Here is a 23,896-nt window from a genome sequence, read left to right as displayed (position 1 = left end):
TATTCTGGATTAGTGGTGCTGGAAGAGCACAGCAGTTCAGGCAGCATCCAAGGAGCAGTAAAATTTGAACTGCTATGCTCTTCCAGCACCACTAATCCGGAATCTGGTTTCCAGCATCTGCAGTCATTGTTTTTACCTGGAAGGGACTCCAGGCTACATTCAACCCAAAACAGGACTCTCTGCTACCTTCTCCCAAGCTCCCCCCCCCCAATTATCTCTCCACCCTGGAGGCTTCTTGCCTCTATTTCTGATGAAGGGCTTTTGCCCGAAAAGTCGATTTTCCTGCTCCTCGGATGCTGCCTGAACTGCTGTGCTTTTCCAGCACCACTCTGATCTTAACTGGAAAGGATCCTTGCAGGGCAGACATTGGTGCAGCAATGGCTGGGATTTCTGGGGGTAATTCAAGAGGCACGGCAGAGGTTCATGCCAAGGAGAAAGAAACGTACCAAAGGGGGAGGGGGAGGGGGAGGCAACCATGGCCCACAAGGCAAGTCAGGGACTGCAAAAAAGCATGTAATTTGGTGAATACCAGTGAGAAACCAGGCGATTGGAAAGCCTTTAAAAACCAGCAGATGAAAACTAAAAAAGTAGTAAGAGGCGAGAAGATGAAAAATGAGGGTAAGCTAGCTAGTAATATACAAGAAGACTGCAAAAGCTTTTTAGATACAGAACAGGTAAAAGAAAGGCAAGGTATTGGGACTGATGAAAAATGAGACTGGAGAAGTAGTAATGAGGAAAAAAAGAAATGGCCGAGGAACTGAATAGATACTTTGTGTCAGTTTTCACTATTGAAGATACCAGCAGCATACCAGAACTTCAGGAGAGTCAGGGGGCAGAGGTGAGTGTAGTGGCCATCACTGCAGAGAAGGTACTGGGGAAGCTGTAAGGTCTGAGTTGAACTGGATGGACCACACCCCAGAGTTCTGAAGGAGGTAGCTGAGGTGATTGTAAAATCATTGGTAGTGAGTTTTAAGGAAACAGTTGAGTCAGGGAGGGTGTCAGAGGACTGGTAAATGCCTAAAATGAACCCCTGTTTAGAAAGGGAGGGAGGGGAAGACAGGAAACTATAGGCTAGTTAACCTGACCTCAGTTATTGTTAAGCTTTTAGACTCCATTATTATGGATGAGATTGTGGAGTACTTGGTAGCAAATGGTAAAATAGGTTTGAGTCAACAAGACTTCATCAAAGGGAGGTCATACCTGACAAATCTGTCAAAATTCTTTGGGGAGGCAACACAGTTTAGACAAAGGAGAGCCAGTGTCATAGAGTCACAGAGATGTACAGTATGGAAACAGACCCTTCGGTCCAACCTGTCCATGCCGACCAGATATCCCAACCCAATCTAGTCCCATCTGCCGGACCCGGCCCATATCCCTCCAAACCCTTCCTATTCATATACCCATCCAAATGCCTCTTAAATGTTGCAATTGTACCAGCCTCCACCACATCCTCTGGCAGCTCATTCCATACACGTACCACCCTCTGTGTGAAAAGGTTGCCCCTTAGGTCTCTTTTATATCTTTCCCCTCTCACCCTAAACCTATGCCCTCCAGTTCTGGACTCCCCGACCCCAGAGAAAAGACTTTGTCTATTTTTCCTATTCATGCCCCTCATAATTTTGTAAACCTCTATAAGGTCACCCCTCAGTCTCCGACGCTCCAGAGAAAACAGCCCCAGCCTGTTCAGCCTGTCCCTGTAGCTCAGATCCTCCAATCCTGGCAACATCCTTGTAGATCTTTTCTGAACCCTTTCAAGTTTCACAACGTCTTTCTGATAGAAAGGAGACCAGAATTGCACGCAATATTCCAACAGTGGCCTAACCAATGTCCTGTACAGCCACAACATGACCTCCCAACTCCTGTACTCAATACTCTGACCAATAAAGAAAAGCATATCAAACGCCGCCTTCACTATCCTATCTACCTGAAACTCCAGGAGCTATGAACCTGCACTCCAAGGTCTCTTTGTTCAGCAATACTCCCTAGGATCGTACCACTAAGTGTATAAGTCCTGCTAAGGTTTGCTTTCCCAAAATGCAGCACCTCGCATTTATCTGAATTAAACTCCATCTGCCACTTTTCAGCCCATTGGCCCATCTGGTCCAGATCCTGTTGTAATCTGAGGTAACCCTTTTTACTAGGAGAAAGTGAGGACTGCAGATGCTGGAGATCAGAGCTTAAGAATGTGTTGCTGGAAAAGCGCAGCAGGTCAGGCAGCATCAAAGGAAAAGGAGAATCGACGTTTCGGGCATAAGCCCTTCTTCAGGATTCCTGAAGAAGGGCTTATGCCCGAAACGTCGATTCTCCTTCTCCTTTGATGCTGCCTGACCTGCTGCGCTTTTCCAGCAACACATTATTAAGTGCTAACCCTCTTCACTGTGCACTACACCTCCAATGTTGGTGTCATCTGCAAACTTACTAACTGTGTACCTCTTATGCTCGCATCCAAATCATTTATGTAAATGACAAAAAGTAGAGGGCCCAGCGCCGATCCTTGTGGCACTCCACTGGTCACAGGCCTCCAGTCTGAAAAACAACCCTCCACCACCACCCTCTGTCTTCTACCTTTGAGCCAGTCCTGGATCCAAATGGCTAGTTCTCCCTATATTCCATGAGATCTAACCTTGCTCATCAGTCTCCCATGGGGAACCTTGTTGAACGCCTTACTGAAGTCCATATAGATCACATCTACTGCTCTTCCCTCATCAATCCTCTTTCTTACTTCTTCAAAAAACTCAATCAAGTTTGTGAGACATGATTTCCCATGCGCAAAGCCATGCTGACTATCCCGAATCAAGTCCTTGCCTTTCCAAATACATGTAGATCCTGTCCATCAGGATTCCCTCCAACAACTTGACCGCCACCGAGGTCAGGCTCACCGGTCGATAGTTCCCTGGCTTGTCTTTACCACCTTTCTTAAACAGCGGCACCACGTTAGCCAACCTTCAGTCTTCCGGCACCTCACCTGTGACTATCAATGATACAAATATCTCAGCAAGAAGCCCAGCAATCACTTCTCTAGCTTGCACATGGAGCTCGGGTACACCTGGTCCTGGGGATTTACCCACTTTTAACCGTTTCAAGACATCCAGCACTTCCTCCTCTGTAATCTGGACATTTTGCAAGATGTCACCATCCATTTCCCTACAATCTATATTTTCCATATCTTTGTCCACAGTAAATACTGATGCAAAATATTCATTTATTATCTCCCCCATTTTCTGCGGCTCCACACAAAGGCCGCCTTGCTGATCTTTGAGGGGCCCTATTCACTCCCTTGTTACCCTTTTGTCCTTAATATATTTGTAAGAACCCTTTGGATTTTCCTTAATTCTATTTGCCAAAGCTATCTCATGTCCCTGTTTTGCCCTCCTGATTTCCCTCTAAAATATATTCCTATTTTCTTTATACTCTTCTAAGGATTTCCTCAATCTATCCTGTCTATCCTGACATTAGCTTCCTTCTTTTTCTTAATTAAACCCTCAATTTCTTTAGTCATCCAGCATTCCCTATAGCTACCAGCCTTCCCTTTCACCCTGACAGGAATATACTTTCTCTTGATTCTGGTTATCTCATTTCTGAAGGCTTCCCATTTTCCAGCCATCCCTTTACCTGTGAACATCTGCCTCCAATCAGCTTTTGAAGGTTCTTGCCTAATACTGTCAAAATTGGCCTTTCTCCAATTTAGAACTTCAACTTTTAGATCTGGTCTATCCTGTTCCATCACTATTTTAAAACAAATAGAATTATGGTCACTGGCCCCAAAGTGCTCCCCCACTGACACCTCAGTCACCTGCCCTGCCTTATTTCCCAAGAGTAGGTCAAGTTTTGCACCTTCTTTAGTAGGTACATCCACATACTGAATCAGAAAATTGTCTTGTACACATTTAAGAAATTCCTCTCCATCTAAGCCTTTAATACTATGGCAGTCCCAGTCTATGTTTGGAAAATTAAAATCCCCTACCTTAACTACCCTATTATTCTTACAGATAGCTGAGATCTCCTTATAAGTTTGTTTCTCAATTTCCCTCTGACTATTCGGGGGTCTATAATACAATCCTAGTAAGGTGATCATCCCTTTCTTACTTCTCAGTTCCACCCAAATAACCTCCCTGCATATATTTCCAGGAATATCCTCCCTCAGCACAGCTGTAATGCTATCCCTTATCAAAAATGCCACTCCCCCTCCTCTCTTGCCTCCCTTTCTATCCTTCCTGTAGCATTTGTATCCTGGAACATTAAGCTGCCAGTCCTTGGATGTGATCTTTTTGGATTTCAAGAAGGCCTTTGACAAGGTGCTGACAGGAGACTGCTACACAAGATAGATGGTGTTAGGGACAAGGTACAAGGATGGATACATGATTGGCTGACTGGCAGAAGGCAAAGAGTGAGAATAATTGGTTATATTTTCAGGCTGGTAGCCAGTGACTGGTGGAGTTCCACAAAGTTCAGCATTGAGACCATAGCTGTTCATGTTATACATTAAAAATCTAGATGAAGGAACTGAGGGCTCTTTTGCTAAGTTTGAGCATGACATAAAGATAGGTGGAGGGATAGGTGGTGTTGCGGAAGCGGGGAGTCTGCAGAAATACTTGGACAAGCTAGGAGAGTGGGCAAAGAAATGGCAGATGGAATACAATGTGGGAAAGTGTGAGGTTATGCACTTTGTTAGGAAGAATAGAGCCTTAGACTATTTTCTAAATGGGGAAAGGCTTCAGACATCTGAGGCACAAAGTGATTTTGGATTCCTAGTTCAAGATTTTCTAAAGGCTGATATGTGAGTTCAGTTGGCAGTTAGGAAGACAAATGCAATGTTTGCATTCTTTCAAGAGGTCTGTAATACAAGAGCAGAAATGTACCTCTGAGACTATATAAGGCTCTGGTCACACCAAATTTGGAATCTCATGAGTAGTTTTGGGCGCTGTATCTAAGGAAGGATGTGCTGATGCTGGAATGGCTCTAGAGAAGGTTTATGAGAATGACCTCTGGTATTAAGATCTTGACATATGAGAAGTGATTGAGGACTCTGATGGAGTTTGGAAGGATGATGGGAGATCTGATTAAACCTTACCAAATACTGAGAGGCCTAGGTAGCGTTGATGTGGAGGAGATATTTCCACTAGTAGGAGAGACTAGGAGCTGAGGGCACAGCCACACTGAGAAGGGACAACTCTTTAGCACTGAGACAAGGAGGAATTTCTTCAGTCAGAGGTTGGTGAATCTGTGGAACTCAATGCCACAACAGGTTATGGAGGCTGAGTCATTGAGTGTATTTAAGATGGAGATAGATAGGTACTTACTTGATTGGTAAGGGCATCCAGGGTTATGAGGACAAGGCAGGAGGATGGGGTTGAGAAACATATCAGCCATGATTGACTGGTGGGGCAGACTCAATGGGCCAAATGGCCCAATTCTACTTGTCCATCTTATAGTCTGATGGTCTTGTTTCTGATATTTTCCATTTACATTTGCAGCTTTTAATATAAACAGGTTTGTCTTTATTCTGTACGTAATCTCTGTATGGTTTCCCACCCTCTGGCTAGTTAGTTTAAACCAATTCCAATAGCAGTAGCAAAAATGTCCTTGTTCAGTTCCCATTGGCTCCTGAACTGGTCTCAATAACACAGAAGACTAAAGCCCTCGCTCCTGTGCCATTTTTTCAGCATGTGTTCATTCACTTATTCTTCCAATCCCTACACTTACTCGCACCAGGTTCCTGGGAGTAATCCTGAGATTTTTGCCTTGAAGATCCTGCTTTTCAGTCTTTTGCCTGGCTTCTTAAGTTCTCCTTCTAGGATCTCATTCCTCTTTCTGCCTTTGTTGTTGGTGCTACTGTGGACCATGGCCCCAACTCTTCAACCTTCCCCCAAAGAATGTCCTGCAGCCATCCTGTGAGCCTGATATCAGAGACATAATGCATTATCCTTGAGGTCATGTCTACAGCCAGTGAAATGTCGTTCTATTCCCTATTAATTGAATCACTTACTATTATTGTCCTTCCCGTCATGGTCCATCCAACCCAAACAGCTGGATTACACATGGTGCCACAAGCTTGGCTCTTGCCGCATGACTCTGACAAGCCAGTATCTTAGTGGAAAACCGACTGGTGAGTGTAAGAAACTTGGCTGACTCCAGCACCTGGTCTTCCTGGTGTTACCCATTGACTCTCTGCTTACATACTCCTAACATGTGGTCTGACCACTTTGTCAAATGTGCAATCCACATTGGTGTCAGCTCTGTGGATACACCATAGTGATGCCAACCTCCTCTCAGACCTTGTAGGGGTGGGGGCGAGGGGGATATTTCCTGCCAACAAATTCACCACAGGGCAGAGCACATATAAAACAAATCCCTCCAGTGTGCCTAATCTAGATAATGTTACTGCCAAATGTACTGAATAAACAGGCACTCCCAATAAACAGGAGAGCAAACTGGAAGAGGAGTGCTGGAAAGTCTACGCATCCCATTATAGTCAAGTCAGGACTGGACAGGTTTCTTCAATGGGAAAATGATGGACTACTTCAAACATTAGGTTCACTCCCCTTTAGCAAAACCCGAGAGATTAGCGGTGCAGAATTCTATAAAAGAAAAGTCTGATAATTGTGCTCAGGAATACCTGTAAGTTTCTTTTCCTCCAGTTAGTAATGCTTTCACCCCATCTGCCCTTTTCCTTTCCCCTTTTAGGCCCTGGGATCCAACGATCCAAGAGACCATGAAGGAAGTGAAGCTTATTCTTCACATGTGGATCGGGTTGTTTTATACCAAGTCTAGTGAGATGCTGCAGACCTCGATAAGGCAGGTACAGGAACGCTATGGGACTCTGGAACCAGCTGCAGGAGATCTGCACACAGAACTGACTGCTGTGGGACAGCCTGCTTTCAGTGAAAGTGGTTCTGAATCAGCCACTTCAGAAATGCAGCAGACGGCAGAAGTAATCATCTCGTCCGTGATTAAGAGGATTGAGAAGAAATCAAATCTCGTCACTTCTTGTGATGGTGAAACACTCCCTTGTGCCACTTCGCAACCAAATGAAGAACATCCTCTGGGTGATGAAAGTGCAAGCAGTAATGATAACATACAAAGTCCAGAAGCACTAGGTTGCAGTGGTGGTCTGCAAGACTCAGCACACATTTCTTCTGGACAGGTCAGTACTCCTACTACTGCTGGTGCTGCTTTCTAGACATGACTTGGAAGTTATTGTTTGTAATAAGGGACAATATTTTGTGTAATTCCATTTTCTCCGTTCAGGCAGAGGCCACTCAGCCCATCTTGTCTGCACTGGCTCTCCAAATGAGCAAATAGTTTCAGGACCAGTCTCTTGTGTTCTTCCCATAACTGTCCTGCTGCATGGAAACTCTACAGAGCTCCTAGCTTATGATTCTCTCCAGAGTAGATCATATTTCAAATTAACTGGTACCAACTTATTTCATCAAATAGAATGCAGATCCCCTAAGAAAGGAAGGGTCAGCTGTTTATTTCGATTCAGCAGTCAATTCCTTTAGTCTTTTCCCCAGAAATATTTCAAGACATCAATGATTGTTCTAGTCCACTCCTTTTCCATCGTATTTTCAATTTGCAAACTCCCCTGAAGAGAATTATATTCTTTGTTAGCCATGTAGGTTTGAAGGAATGCCTTAAAAACTGAAAGGGAGGCAGAGAGTTTTAGGGAGGGCCCTTTCAGAGTTGGCCCTGTTAAGAAAGGCACAGTCAGTGTTGGTCTAATTAAAAATCAGGAGTACTCAAGTACTCTACACACCGCCAAATGGGCAGTGTGTAGAGTGCCAGAGGCCTGGACAAGATTCCAGACCCTGTCTCTCTTTCAGTTTCCTAGACCATACAATGTATATCTACAGCTGTAGGTAGTGGGAAAAACTCATAAAACTGCAAGTGGTTATAAACTTAGGATCCCTACAGTGTGGAAGCAGGTCCTTCAGCCATCAAGTCCACACCAACCCTTTCGAGGGCTTCCCACCCAGAACCACACCCATACCCTATACCTGATACCTTGCACTTCTCATGGCTAATTCACCTAGCCTGCACATCCCTGGATGCTATGGGCAATTTAGCGTGGCCAGTCCACCTAACCTGCACATCTTTGCACTGTGGGAGGAAACCAGAGCACACAGAAGAAACGCATGCAAATAGGGGGAGAATGTGCAAACTCCACACAAACAGGCACCCGAGGGTGGAATCAAATTGGGTCCTTGATGTTGTGAGGCAGCAGTGCTAATCACTGAGCCACTGTTCTGTCCCTATATAAGCTTCCTTTATTTGTTCACGGTATGTTCATCAGTATTTATTGCTCCAAGAGTCAACCACATTGCTGTGGGTCTGGAGCCACATTTGACCAGACCAGGTAAGGATGGCACATTTCCTTCCCTATAGGACATTAGTGAACCATGTGGATTGTCACAACAATGGTCAGTGCAGTCGATGTTAGGCTAGATTTTTAGTCCAGATTTTTTTGTTGAATCCTAATTTCTTCACCTGCCATGGTGGGAGTCAAGCCCATGTTTTCAGATTATTAACCTGCGTTTCTGGGTTACTATGCAGTGACATTACTATTACATCACCAGTTCCCTGTGATTGAGATGGAACTTCTGAAATGGTATAGAATGTGGAAGAAAACAGCAGATTTCATATCTTTAAAAATACTAATGTCTAGACAGTGGACTGTTGGCTAGAAAGGTAGAAGTGTTAGGTCTTTTAGGATTAAGATAAATGAAAATAGGTAGTTATGAGGAAGAGAAATGGATCAGAGTGATGTAATTGTATATAAATGTATTTTCAAATTGATGTTTAATAGCAGTTATGTATTTGAGTTTAGTGACTTATAATGATGTGAGGAACTATTAAGTGGAATTGCTATAATTCCTATAGATCAGTTGGATGTAAATTGCTTTAATTTGTACTTTATTTTGTGAATAGGAGTGTGAACAGGAACCCACTAATAACCTACATGCTGCTGGACTGGAACAGGAGAACCAGGAGCCCAATTTGTCTCTGAAATTGACTTCATTAACAGGTTTGGGATTGTTACTATTCTGAAAGTTGCTGCAATTTGCACAGGATTGTGTTGTTAACACAATGTCAGTAAGGTTTAATGTTTTAAAAGTATTCGTGTCATCATTGTTCATTTCATTAACATGTCATGAACATTGATGTTCATGTTGAAGAAAATGATCCAATTTGTTTTCTTAATGTCCATAGTGTAGTGATTAGAATGAGGTCAACCAGGTGGACCACACAGAATATGAGTTCCCTGACTGGGGCTGTTAACCAGGTCCAGTCAGGGAATCCTGGCTGACAGATATAAACAGGAGTGTCAAGGATTCTGCTCACTCTAGGAGCTAGCTCTGAGCTAGCTGGGTCAGTGTCACGTACTATGCTCGGTAAATAAAGGGTGGCTTGGTGATGGGATACTGGGCGCGTGGAGTTATTTCATGAAGTACTGATTGAATCCACTCCTTGGTATTGGCATAAAGAGTAGATTCTGGAATAGATTATCTGAATGCACAATTCTTGTGTGGAATAGTGTGGGCAGTCTGTCATTATTAAATATCAACATTCCTGCCCCTCATTCATGGCAAGAACATTTAAGCACAGCATTTACCTTTAAAATAATGAAAAGTGCCATGCTAACCTGCCTACATCTTTCTCCAAATGGCTTCAGTTTTCTGAGTTACTTTTTAAAGTATTGCTAAAACCCAGGTTTTCTTAGAGCCAGTCCAGGTTTTGTATGGATTGGGCAGTAGTTTCTAATTGGGAGGGGAAAGGAAAAGCATGAGTGGTAGTCATATTAGATCAGGGCTGTCAATCCTTTGTTCTTGTGAGTTACAAAGAGCCTATGGAGTACACAGAAAGGTGTTCTTCCTGTGAAGTCATAGAGTCATTTAGTTTATATACAGGCTCTTCAGCCCACCAAATTTGCTGACAAACAAATGCCAAGTTACAATAATCCTGTTTGCCTTCACTTGACCCTTGGCCTTCCGTGCCCTAGCATTTTAAGTGAATTTCCATTTGCCTCTCATTCTGATGCTTCAATATCGGGTTTATCAATGATTGAGAAATTAGATTAAATGAGAACACGGCAGATTTTATGTTGTTATTTTGATCCCAAATCAATTGGTGAAGTGTAAAATAAGACACTAACACTTTTCTCAACAGTAGATTTATTCACAAAATGGAACATTTACCTGTCTGCTTCCTACCAACTAACAGAGTGTCCCAGCAGTCTCTCTTTATAAGTGTTCTAAGTACTCACACAAACAATGCCCTTGATCTAAGTAATTTAAGAATATAGTTAATATCCTATTGCTAATTTGTTGCAATAGGACCAGAAGATGACATGTTCTAGATCCCCTAGCTGGGAAAACAACCTGTAAGTTTATACCCTGTCAAGCTTCTTTGGAACCGCCTAAGCTGCTTCTTTTGCAACTAACCTCACCAGCAGCTCACCTTGTGAGAAGGTGATCTCCCCTACCACCACACCAATTCCACCACCTGCTTCACCCTGCTTCCTCCCCACTCACTCCCACATTTTAAATGTTGCTATTGTACCCGCCTCTATGATTTCCTCTGACAGCGCATTCCACACATCACTCTCTGTGTGTAAATACTGCCTCCAACGTTTACCTTAAATTTCCCCCTTTTACCTTTAATCTATTTGCCCTAGTAATTGACATTTCGACCCTGGGAAAAAAATATATTGATTCTATCCATACCTTGTATAATTTTGTAAACTTCCATCAGGTCGCCCCTCTCAGCCTCCAACTTTCAAGTGAAACCAAACCAAATTTGTCCAATCTTTCCTCCTGTCTGAAAGCCTGTAAACCAGATAAACCTTCTCTGCACCCTCTGCAAAGCCTCCATATCCTTTGGTAGTGTGGTGACCAGAACTACAGAATATTCCAAATGTGGCCTAACTAAAGTTCTATACAACTGCAACATGACTTATTGAGTTTTATATTCAATGCCATTGAAGGCAAGCATGTCATATGCCTTGTTGACCACATTATCCACTTATGTTGCCACTTTCAGGGAACTGTTGACCTGTACGCCTAGATACCTCTGTATTTCAATGCTTCGAGGGATTCTGTCGTTTAAAATTCAATTTAAATAAAGTGAAATTTAAATTCAGTTTTTTAAAAAAATTTGGGATAAAATAATCTAATGACAACCATGTAACTATTGTTGATTTGATGTAAAAAAAACCCTTTTAGTTCACTAATATCCTTCAATAGATCTGCTGTCCTTAGCTGATTTGGCTTCTCTGTGTTTCTAGACCCACAGCAATATAGTTAGGGATGGACAATAATTACTGACCTTGCCAAGAATACCCTCATCCTGTGAACAATCAATCATATTATAATTGCTCCATGGGGTATCTTCTGCATGAGGTTATTAATCCTATCTAATTGCACAGTGTCAGGTCCAGTAGAGGCTGCATTCTGGTTAGCTCTAGAATGAGCTGTTCTAAGAAAATCTTCCAAAAATAGTCTAATAATTCCTCATCAAGACTACTTTTATTTTTTTTTCAGTTTTACATGTCAAATAAAATCCCCCATGGTTGATACTATTTTGTCCTCTATGATTTGCTTCACCATTTGGTTACTGTTTAGAGGCCTGTATACTACTTCATATCCTTTCTTTACCCAAATCACTTCTATATCTTGGTTTCCTGAATTTAGATCATCTCTCTCTGTTGTGCTCATACCATCAATAATTACCATTGCTCCCGATAGCAGTTGATCTGCCTGCTTCCTTAATTTAGTGCATTGTATTTTTTTTTGATAACACTCAACTCCTTTTCCCTAAAGGAAGAACAGTAGTCTGCCAGTATTCAAATAATGGTGCTTCCTGTGGACCTTTTTGACGTATATCTTCATTTGTCGATGACGTAATTTTAAAATATTGTTATTTTGTCTGGATACAGGTTGGAATGTGTTCCAGCCCTACCTTTCACCAACTGACATTCGTGAGGCATCTCAAGTGCAAAGATGGCTTTGCTCATGGGTTATGCCTTTAACCATCTGAAGTATCGTAACTTTAAGTCAACTTTTGAAGTAATTCTTTAGATGGGACCATTGTTAATATATTGGGTATGGATTGGTTGGGCATTGATGTGTAACAATGCTATGACGTATGCTCAACAGATGACAGAAACATGACTGACTTAGTACAATACAAGGATGTCCAGGATGCAGTTGATGGATCTTTGGCAGAAAGAAACCTGGTGGACTCAAATCAAGCAGACAACAGAGAGAATGCTTCTGTTATAAAACAAACTGATAATACTCAGCAACACGGACTGGATGATTCTGAAGGTAACCCTTATAACTACACCAATATTTACTATAGGTCACAGGATGTTAGTCAAATATTAAAGTTTTAAAATAGCCTTCTTAATGTAGGAGTCAACTTGTAAGTGTGTATAAAATCTGATGGGTTTAGGTGGCTGAAATGTATCTTAAAACCTTGCACCTCTTCTTGCAAACATGTAGATGACCTGCTGGATACCATGCACTGACTTTTCAGGCAAATATAGCCCTAAACCTGCCATTCACTTCCCCAATACCGACATTTTTGCAAATACTTTTTTTCCCTTCAATTCCTTAGTCTCTTGGATCTCTAATTCTGGTACAATTCTTGTGTCCTCTTCAGTGAAGACAGAGGCAAAATAACCATTTAGCTCCCTTGCCAATTCTCTACTTGCAATTATAAATGCTCATGACTCTACCTGAAATGGGTCCACTTTTATATTAGCCAAATGTTTCCTTTTTGCATTCCTATAGAAGCTTTTATCGTGCATTTTTATGTTTTTTATGGTGTTTACATTACTCAGACCTGCTGAGTTTCTCCAGCAATTTCTGTTGTTATTAATTTCATATCACGTGATACTGTATCTAAAATCGCTTGTTCACTAATTGGTTTCTCAACATAGTACACGAGAAAACTATTCTTAAAGAATCCCAGAAACTCATCCCCTCTGCATTTAATCCCACTTAGTTTATCCAATCTGAAGCGCAGGTTGCAATCACCCATGGTTACAGATATATCCTTGCTACATGCTCCTCTAGTTTCCTGACTAACACCATGCCTCACGCTACCACAACTGTTTGGTGGCCTATAAATAATTCGTTTGCTGCCTCGTGCTTTTTCTTAGCCACCCAAACGCATTTTGTTTATTTTGATCTCCAATCCTCCCATACCGATTTACTGATCTCCATCGGCAGGCCAACACCACCTCCTTTTCCTTTTGTATTCTCCTTACCAAATATCTTATTTCTTGTAAAATTTAGTTCCCAGTCTAATCATCCTGCAATTATGTTTCACTAAAGACACCAACTCAGTTTTCCTCTAAGTATGCATTTAGATCATCTTGTGATGAAATGCTGTGTGCATTCAGGTAGAGAATGTTTCTTATGTTTTAAAAGCAAAATACTGCAGATACTGGAAATCTAAACCAAACCGAGTGCTGGAGAGCCTGCTGAATTCCTTCAGAATTCTCAGACCTTGTCCTCATCTTTTGACTTTTTGACATTGTTCCATTTTATAAGCTTATTTGATGTTCTTAATTTTGTCTGTCTTTGAGTTTCACTTGCTAGTTTTCTTCTTCCTTCTCTTCCTCCAATTTGAGCTACACCTGAGATTCCCATCCTCCTGACAATACCTTAGAAATCTGATGTACTCCACCCTGAATCATTTTGCTAGCCACACGTTCAATCACTCAATCCTTCCATTCTTCTCCTTACTATCACGTGGCATTTGTGAGTAATCGTGAGATCAGGCCTCTTCAGGTGCTGCTTTTAATTTGCTTTCTAACCCCCAAAAATCTGCAGATTAAAATTGTTCCAAGTATAGGACCAGACATACATTTTGGCATTGAGAAAATTAGGTTGCCTTATATAATGTCTTGAGTTATAAGTTATATTCTGCTAAAGTTTCTTGATTGCCAGGGCAACATGCAATGAAATGTTGTACGCACCCCCTTTGGTTTCACACCTTTGATTCCTTAAAGACCAAACAAGCCTTATGGTTTTTTTGTCTAAGTATTTATTTATTCATGCATGCATAGAAAGTATTCTCATCAAAGATAGTGTATAACTCTCCAATTTGCTGCAAAATAATGGTTTTATGCTCTGTTTACAGATATTGATATCTATGAAAAGATTATGCATTTACACACACTCTACCTAATAGTGTTCCTTCTGCTCTACATTCCAAGTTAATACACATAACCACATTTTGCAATCATATTCGAATCTATACATATGATTATAATATCTAATCAAACAAATAAATGTCTACATGAGCACATGACCATAGCAACACGACGGTTGGAGGAAGAGCACCTCATCTTCCGCCTAGGAACCCTCAAACCACAAGGGATGAACTCGGATTTCTCCAGTTTCCTCATTTCCCCTCCCCCCACCTTGTGTCAGTCAAATCCCTCGAACTCAGCACCGCCTTCCTAACCTGCAATCTTCTTCCTGACCTCTCCGCCCCCACCCCACTCCGGCCTATCACCCTCCCCTTGACCTCCTTCCACCTATCACATTTCCAACACCCCTCCCCCATGTCCCTCCTCCCTACCTTTTATCTTAGCCTGCTTGGCACACTTTCCTCATTCCTGAAGAAGGGCTTATGCCCGAAACGTTGATTCTTCTGTTCCTTGGATGCTGCCTGACTTGCTGCGCTTTTCCAGCAACACATTTTCAGCACATGAGCATATTATCCAATCAAACTGTCGTGATCACATCAGTTGACGACAAGCTTGTGCTTTGTGATGATCAGAACTCTTTACTGCCCTTTTACCCTCTTTTGTGTCAATCTTGAATGCAAGTTTAACTTGCGTCCTAAAATGCAAACCCTTTGAAAGTTATTCAAGCAAAAGCGTTTGTTGAACATGAATATGGAGAAAGCTGATTTTCCTTCATTAATCAGGGTGAATTTGTTGATCCCATGCTACCAACAAGCTGTTGCATTTGAAGGAAACATGGGTCAGCAAATTGCAAGGACAGAGCATTGAATTTACCCTGGAGTCTTCACACACAATAGTGTTGCGTCAAACGTACAAAGGACTGTCCTGTTCATGACTCACCAAACCAATTGCCACCAAATTAAACGAAGCAATAGCTTCTTTTCCTGCCCAGGCTGTTGCCTGTAAAGTCTCCTTCGAGCTCCCCCTTCTTCCTCATTCACACACTGCAGAAAATAAATAGTTTCTTTTGGGATACATTTCAATGGTGTTCCTTCAGTGTTCAGAAATGCAAATTATAGTGCAGTTCTGCAATTCATTTGTTTAATTATGCATAACTTGAGCTTTGTAATTCTAATCTTGGACATAATATGTTTGTTTTTTATTCATTCACGGGATGTTAGAACAAAGAACGATACAGCACAGGAATAGGCCCCTTGACCCACCAAGACTGTACAGACACATGATGTCTTTCTAAACTAAAAACACTGTCTGTAGCCCTATGTTCCCTGTTTATTCATCTATCTGTCAAGGTGCCTCCTAAATGTTGCTGTTATATTTGCTTCTACAACCTCTTCGAGTTGGGCATTCCAGGCACTTATCACCCTGTATGTAAAAAAAACTTTTCTCTCACATCTTGATTTGATTTATTACTGTCACATGTACCGAAATACAGTGAAAGTATTGTTTTGCATGCTATCCAGACAAATCATACCTTACATTAGTACATTAGGGTATTATTACAGAATATAGTGATACAGCGACAGAGAAAGTCCATAAAAAGATTAACTCTAATATCGAAGGTCCATTCATAAGTGTGATAGCAACAGGGAAGAAGCTGTTCTTAAATCTGTTGGTACATGTTTTCAAACTTTTGCCCAATGGAAGAGAGTATAACTGGGGTGGGAGGGTCTTTGATTGTGTTGGCTGCTTTCTTGAGGGAGTGGGAAGTATAAACTAACTCAGTGGAAGGCAGGCTGGTTTGTGTGATCTCCTTTAAACTTATCCCCTTTTACCTTAAAACCTGTGTCCCCCAGTAATTGACATTTCTAACCTGGAAAAGACTCCATTCTATCCATGCCTCTCATGATTTTGTAAACTTCAGTCAAGACATCCCGCATCCTTTGACAAACCGAATTTGCCTAATTTCTCCTCATAGGTAATTACCTCCAAACCAGGCAACATTCTGAGAAATGTTTTTGTACTCTCTGCAAAGCCTCCACATCCTCTGTTAGTATAGCGACTGGAATTGTAGAATATGAACATTTCAAATGTGGCCAAACTAAAGTTCTATGTAGATTACCAATTTTTATATTCTGTGCCCCATCCAATGAAGCCAGGCATGCCATACGCCTTATCCACTTGTGACACAACTGTTGACGTAATTGACACGGCCAGCATTTATTGTTCATCCCTATTTCCCTTGACTTTGATTTGCAAGGACATTTCAGAGGGCAGTTTAGAGTCCGCTGTAGTTGCTTGTCAGCTCGATGAGGATGGAGTGAAATCGATGAGATTTTACAACTGCCTGGCAGGTGAATGGTCAGCACAACTGATTCAAGCATTTGCGTTCATTCCACATTTATTTGCTATCTCTGTGTAGATTTCCAACTTACTGTGGTGGGGCTTGAACTCTTGTATCTGGATCTAATGTTCAAGTCTCTGGATTACCAGTTTAGTAGTACGACCAGCCTTGCTGTTTAGGTTTAATGGATCTTTCTAATGACCAAGGCATGATTTTGGTAAAATGTTCAGTCATAGTGAAGAATCAGATTAAATAATATGTTAACTACAATGATGTCATTGGTAAATAAAGTGAATTTGTTTCTAGTCTCTCTCAGCCAATAGCATAAATAACAAAAGGGTCATTTCAAAGCAATTTAATGAAATCTGTATGTTTTCCTGTTAAGCAATGGAGAGTGAGAGTCCTTTGCCACAACCTTCAACATGTACAGTTTCTGTTGTGGAGAAGCCAAGAAGTGTGGATAATGTCGATAATCCTGAGCTGGAAAGTACAGAAGTGGAAATCATTCGGCAGTCTTCGGTTATTAAAGAGATGCTTGATATCCAGCTGCCAGCAAAGGAACCAGCTCAGAGTACAGAGGGCTTGAACTTGAGGAATGCAAGTGCTTCACCGAATTGTGAGAAAGTGGACAATCACAGTGAAAATAGACTTCAGACTGAACAGCTTGATAACCTTGCTAGTTTGGAAGATGTTGAAAATACAACAAGCACAGAAGACTTGGGAGCTATCAAAGACACAGTTGCAAATGAAAGAAGCATGCCACACGATACATTTAACGGAGTGGACCATATTGATACTGCTTCACAAAGCTCTCCTTTGACAATTGATGTACCAAGTCACACTCGCACTCTAAACTCTTCAGAATCTTGTAATGTCATCATACCCAACAATGACCAGACTGTGGATACCAGTTATCCAATGCACAACACATCTGGGCCATCAGTGAAAGAAAGTACTTGCTCTTATATTGAAAGTTGTGCCAGTGATCATTTATTCCGAGATGTTACAGAGACACAGAGGAAGAGAGGTATAAGAAGGTTGGTGAGTGATGGGGAGATTACAAGTGATTCCAATCCTGAATGTCTAGACAATGTGAAATCTCGATCCCCAAGTGATGAATTGAGAAGGCAATTAAAACCTCAAGTTATCTTTAATCAAAACTGTGCATGCAACCTGAAAGCTCAGCAAAAGCAGGAGTTAGTTTGGTCCAAGGACTTTATTGCACCTTCTGAAAGGTATGATGGCCCTACAGAATCTGCTTTTACACTCAGAGACTTTTCAGAAGGCTCAGATATTAAAATATCATCGGTCGCTAGAGAATTTTCTGGAAGCAAAAAGGTGTCCAGGATAACTTGCAATGCCAGCAGCCAGAAGATCAAAAGGAAAAGGAATGCACACAGGGAGACATCTGATGACAGAGGTTCAGAAGATGGGGATTTCGGAGTGAATTGGAACAGCCAAAGTGGGCTGCTGCGCGTGCGAAATGTTGATGTGAATCATTCACCAGAAGTTTTAGTGGGGGAGATGAGTGACAGTGATGCCCCTGTGCCTCTGACTGTTAAAATCCCAGATCTTTTTGGAAGACCGAAAGTCTACCGAAACTTTACTGTCACTGCAGAGACCCGGTGGAAATCTGACCAGCCAACACGACGCAGATGGATTACCAGGACCTGTTGTGATTGGCAAAGGGGGCGTACTGCTACCCACCCTTCAGGAAAATGTGACTGGAATGCAAATCACTGTAGAAACACCAGTTCAATTGAGAAAATTCTCAACTTGGAGTATATCAATTTTTCTCGGGATCTCAAAAGTGTGGTGAACAGAGCAACCGCTGGACCATTCACAAGCCACTTTTCATCTTCCAGGGATGGAAATAGAACAGCCCTGAAGAAGAGAAGTATCCAAATGGTTTCCAGTGGGAGACTAACTGGGAGGAGGAACCCACTGACTGTGACAATATCGTGCCGAAATGTTGACCAATGCAATGGGAGGCAGTTGCCCAATAAAACATGGACACCTTGTTGGACAAATGGAGGGGATGAGACTTTGCAACGAGAAACGGATGCATTTTCCAGACTGAAGTGTTACACGAGTTTCATGAGCAGTCGCAAGAGGCCATGCAGTCAAACTCATGTGATTCGCGATTCAGTGGAGCGTGCAGATAGGATGCCAAGAAAATCATGTTGCACCAGGGAGAAAGGATCACCTTTGGCTGATGAGCTGCTAAATGCAAAACGGAAGGAATACAAAGAGCTTCAGGGTGATGGGAGGAAAAGAACTGATCCATTTTTGTGTCTAATAACTGAGTTATGCAGTGACTTGCACCAAAACTTGAGCGAAGTTGTGAAAGAATCCTGGAAGGGCACTTTCAAGTTTTATGTCTTTGAAACAAATTCTGATCCATTTTTTAAGGAAATTAAGGTAATTGTACTATTCACTATTTTATATGTATAAATCTCTCCCATTGTGACCCAATTTTTGTTCTGTTACTTAGATCTGTGATGATAAACTGTCAATGTAGACTTACTGTGCTGTAATTACATCTTCCTGCCACTGGGAACACTAGTGCCACCAGTTGAGGCGGAATGAATAATGGATGGCCAGTTTCTGTTATAGATGTAGGAGTTTGTCACAAGAAATATAGGAATAATGTGGCTTTAAACTGAGATCTGAATTATGTCCAATTATTCTCTGCACTCTAAGCTTCTTCATCTTAGGATTCTCTTCGAGTCTGGATATACAACAGAAAATTGACTTTGGTATTTAAAAAGGATGCTTCTGCCCTGTGTACATTTCCTGACTAAGTAGTATGAACAAAGATTTTGGGTTTAGGTAATGTCTTTCATAAGGTCCAGATGTTCTACAGCAATTTAGAACACCGTGGGCGGCACGGTGGCACAGTGGTTAGCGCTGCTGCCTCACAGCGCCAGAGACCCGGGTTCAACTCCCGCCTCAGGCGACTCTCTGTGTGGAGTTTGCACATTCTCCCCGTGTCTGCGTGGGTTTCCTCCAGGTACTCCGGTTTCCTCCCACACTCCAAAGATGTGCAGGTCAGGTAAATTGGCCATGCTAAATTGCCCGTAGTGTTAGGTAAGGGGTAGATGTAGGGGTATGGGTGGGTTGCGCTTCGGCGGGGCGGTGTGGACTTGTTGGGCCGAAGGGCCTGTTTCCACACTGTAACTAATCTAATCTAATCTAAAAATTTACTTCTGTTGTGTAGCCTCTGATGCTTTGGGCACACAGCAAGATTTCACAAATTGATTGGGGTCAGATATGTGGGGAGGGGCAGGGGTGGCAAATATTGATTAAGAGCTAATAGGAAATCCTCACTGTGCTTCTGAAAAATCCCCTGGGATCATGGATTATGTACAGGTCTCAGTTCAATGTACGTTTCTCCAGTATTACCGCATTCTTTTATTTTTCTCACTGCATTATGGGATGAACTCCTGTGAGGGGTCTGAAATTATGAATGCTATGTTCCACCTCTTGACATGATATCATTACAATCAATGGGTCACTTCACCCAGTTCCCTCAGTTTCACCAACAGTATCAGCCTGAACTCAGTTACATGCAGCATTTAAGTAGCACCACCATTGATGGAGGGGGATGTATCTAAACATAAAACCTTGCATTAGTCATTCCCATCCTGTTCTGTAGATGGGCACAAACCACTCAATACTTTGGGTTCCCCCGATTTGCTTGAGTTTGCTACTCGATAAGAAAGGTAACTTTGCAGCTATGTATGTGAAAAACAAAGGCAAAGACAATCTGAGCTTAATGCTGACTATGCAAGTCAGGAATGATTTGAGGCCTGATGTCCCCCATACAGTGGGATGTTAGGAATAGATGATAGAATGCATTACCTGGAAACGTGATGAAGGCAGGTTCAATTGTGGTACTTTTGGACAGTTATGGTGTGGAGAGAGCTGGGGAAAATGCAAGCGATAGGCACTAGATCTGCAAAAGGTAATAGAGTCAGTACTGACACAATGGGCCGACTGGCCTCTAGCCTCATCTGTGCCATAATAATTCTCTGACGTGTGATGTCAGTATGGTGTTGTGAATAATTATAGACCAATTTCCTTTACTCATCCATCACCATCCCTGGCTGTGTCCTTTTTATACTGTTGTGACCACCCCCAATATTTTTGGTGGCACAAGTTGGGATACAATGTTCTGTCTTTACGTGACCCATTTCTATTATATGTCTCTTCAACGGGAGCTGGATTCAATCTGCACAGCCTGGTCCAGTTATCCTCCAGTCCCATTATCTTTGTTTTAAATTCATGAATATGAGCTACTCTGGGTAGGCCAATATTTATTGCCATCCCTGCCCCAACCAACCTTGTCAAGGTGCTGGTTAGCCTCCTTCTTGACTTACTGCAATCTCACACAATGTAGTTATGAAGCAAGTTCCAGAATTTTGACTCTGCTGTAGTGATGATATCTGAAGATGATGACCCTCTGTCTTGACTCAGTGTGTAAGGGTGAATCGATTAATATATAAATTATCATTGATTTTGTAATATAAGGAAGACCAATTCTTAAAGCAGCACCATGTGCATAGAACATTCACTTTGTCTAAATCCTGCTGATTTAGAAAGATGTTTCTAGGTGTTCATAATGCATTATTCTATTTTAGTTTAGTTCTATATGTATAAAATAGCCATAGTTCCAGAGGACCTAGAGGCTACTGTCACATTAGAGAAGGACAGCACTGTTGGTAATTTAACCAAAGGGTCCCCACACATCAGGGAGTGAAGAAGTTGAGCAGGTGGCATTTTCACAGTGATCTCATGGTGCGGGAAATGAACCCGTACTGTTGGCGTCATTCTGCATTGCAAGCAAGCCATCCAGCCACCTGAGCTATCCAACCCCAACTTCTATGGGCCTGTAAATAATCTGAATGGTTGTGAGTCTGAAAGCCAAAACTGATTTAATGCATCGTAGCTTGGCTCGCATGGTAAACAATTTAAAATAATGAGGCATGCTTTGGACAACTTACAATTCAGCTGAACAAATCATTCCAGTTAAGCAACTTTGAATTAATAGGATTCCTTAGTCTGTAGACCATATTGAAATTACTCCAATCAATACACTAAGATCATGTTCGGTAAGACAGCACCCATGTTAATTGTTCAGGGCTTGTAAAAGAATAGGCTTGACGAGCTGAATGGCCTGTTGTCACACATGCGTTCTGCTTTTCCTAGCTACTATTGGATGGCATTACCTTTCTGTTGTTTTGCTTATCTGCAAACAAAAACAGTCAGAAATATTTGCTTGTCATTTACAGGAGCTAAATATCAAGGTCATTAAACTTTACCTATCCTCAATTGAGTCTTTCCTTTCAACAATTGCCCATCAAGTTCAAATGAGCTGCCCTTAAATCATTTTAATTGTTAATAATCCTACTAATGTTTCAGGAATGTCTAACGAATGAAGGACATGTGGAGATTGGACTGCTGGATCTCTCAGTGATACAGCCACATCATTGTGGCAAAGTTCTTGTTATTATTAGAAATGAAGACATATCAGGGCACCTGCACCAGGTGAGTGGCCCAGCAATACACCTTAAACTATAGGGGTTCTTGTGGTGCAGTGGTAATGTCCCTACCTCTAAATCAGAAGGCCTGGGTTGAAATCCCACCTGCTCTGTAGATATGTAATAACATCTCTGAACAAGTTGGTTAGGAAAATATCTCAAACCAACACAACAAAGGTGGCTTTAATGAAAAGATTTTTTTCAGAAAGGATATATACAGCATCATACAACAAGGCAGTTGCATTTTCTATCAGCTATAAGACCTACAAAGTTCCTGGAAAGATCTTGTCAGATTCAATTCTGAGACTGTATCACAGAATTCTATGTTACAACTAGGAAGCCATTTGGCCAATATTACCTGTGCCCACTTTACTATTCAATTTGCTGCACTCCCCCGCTCCATCCCTACAGATATGCAAATGGTTTCTTTTCCAGCTCAACAGCTTGAATCCTTCAATCCCCACTTTGTTCTGCCAATCTTAAGTCTGTGTCATCTTGTAACTGCACCCACTGCCAGTGGAATAGTCGATAATTATTAACACCTTTGTAAATAATTTTTCCTCAGCCCTCCCAAATAGAAAGACCCTAATTGCAACTTCTCTGATTTGGTGACACATAGAACATAGAACAATACAGCACAGAACAGGCCCTTTGGCCCACGATGTTGTGACGAACATTTGTCCTAGCTTAAGCACCCATCCATGTACCTATCCAATTGCCGCTTAAAGGTCGCCAATGATTCTGACTCTGCCACTCCCACAGGCAGCGCATTCCATGCCCCCACCACTCTCTGGGTAAAGAACCTACCCCTGACATCCCCCCCTATACCTTCCACCCTTCACCTTAAATTTATGTCCCCTTGTAACACTCTGTTGTACCCAGGGAAAAAGTCTCTGACTGTCTACTCTATCTATTCCCCTGATCATCTTATAAACCTCTATCAAGTCACCCCTCATCCTTCGCCGTTCCAATGAGAAAAGGCTTAGCACTCTCAACCTATCCTCGCACGACCTATTCTCCATTCCAGGCAACATCCTGGTAAATCTTCTCTGCACCCTCTCCAAAGCTTCCACATCTTTCCTAAAGTAAGGCAACCAGAACTGCACACAGTACTCCAACTGTGGCCTTACCAAGGTCCTGTACAGCTGCAACATCACCTCACGACTCTTGAATTCAATCCCTCTGCTAATGAACGCTAATACACCATAGGCCTTCTTACAAGCTCTATCCACCTGAGTGGCAATTTTCAAAGATCTATGAACATAGAGCCCAAGATCCCTCTGCTCCTCCACCTTACTAAGAACCCTACCATTAACCCTGTATTCCGCATTCTTTTTTGTCCTTCCAAAATGGACAACCTCAGGGTTGAACTCCATCTGCCACTCCTCAGCCCAGCTCTGCATCATATCTAAGTCCCTTTGCAGCCAACAACAGCAGCCCTCCTCACTATCCACAACTCCACCAATCTTTGTATCATCTGCAAATTTACTGGCCCACCCTTTGACTCCCTCTTCCAAGTCATTAATAAAAATTACAAACAGCAAAGGACCCATAACTGATCCCTGCAGAACTCCACTTGTAACTGGGCTCCATGCTGAATATTTACCATCTACCACCACTCTCTGACTTCGACCGGTTAGCCAGTTTTCTATCCAACTGGCCATATTTCCCTCTATCCCATGCCTCCTGACTTTCTGCATAAGCCTACCATGGGGAACCTTATCAAATGCCTTACTAAAATCCATGTACACTACATCCACTGCTCTACCCTCATCCACATGCTTGGTCACCCTCTCAAAGAATTCAATAAGACTTGTAAGGCAAGACCTACCCCTCACAAATCCGTGC

At 42.1% G+C, this 23,896-nt stretch overlaps 1 protein-coding gene across 5 annotated transcripts in view; it reads left to right on the top strand.

Annotated features, from left to right (window-relative positions):
- LOC140466989 (uncharacterized) overlaps positions 1-23,896 on the top strand; it is a 108,267-nt gene that overhangs the window by 63,170 nt on the left and 21,201 nt on the right. For all 5 annotated transcript variants that reach the window (XM_072562942.1, XM_072562940.1, XM_072562941.1 and 2 more), the window contains 5 exons: positions 6,685-7,144; positions 8,929-9,025; positions 12,156-12,326; positions 16,891-18,926; positions 21,930-22,055. In XM_072562942.1, the coding sequence (XP_072419043.1) occupies positions 6,685-7,144; positions 8,929-9,025; positions 12,156-12,326; positions 16,891-18,926; positions 21,930-22,055 (2,890 nt within the window). The remainder of the gene's footprint in view (positions 1-6,684; positions 7,145-8,928; positions 9,026-12,155; positions 12,327-16,890; positions 18,927-21,929; positions 22,056-23,896) is intronic.

The sequence above is a fragment of the Chiloscyllium punctatum genome, chromosome 44 (genome assembly GCF_047496795.1).
Source record: "Chiloscyllium punctatum isolate Juve2018m chromosome 44, sChiPun1.3, whole genome shotgun sequence".
NCBI classification, from domain to species: domain Eukaryota; kingdom Metazoa; phylum Chordata; class Chondrichthyes; order Orectolobiformes; family Hemiscylliidae; genus Chiloscyllium; species Chiloscyllium punctatum.
The sequence above is the reverse complement of the archived record's forward strand: the minus strand, read 5'-3'. Positions and strand labels throughout refer to the sequence as shown.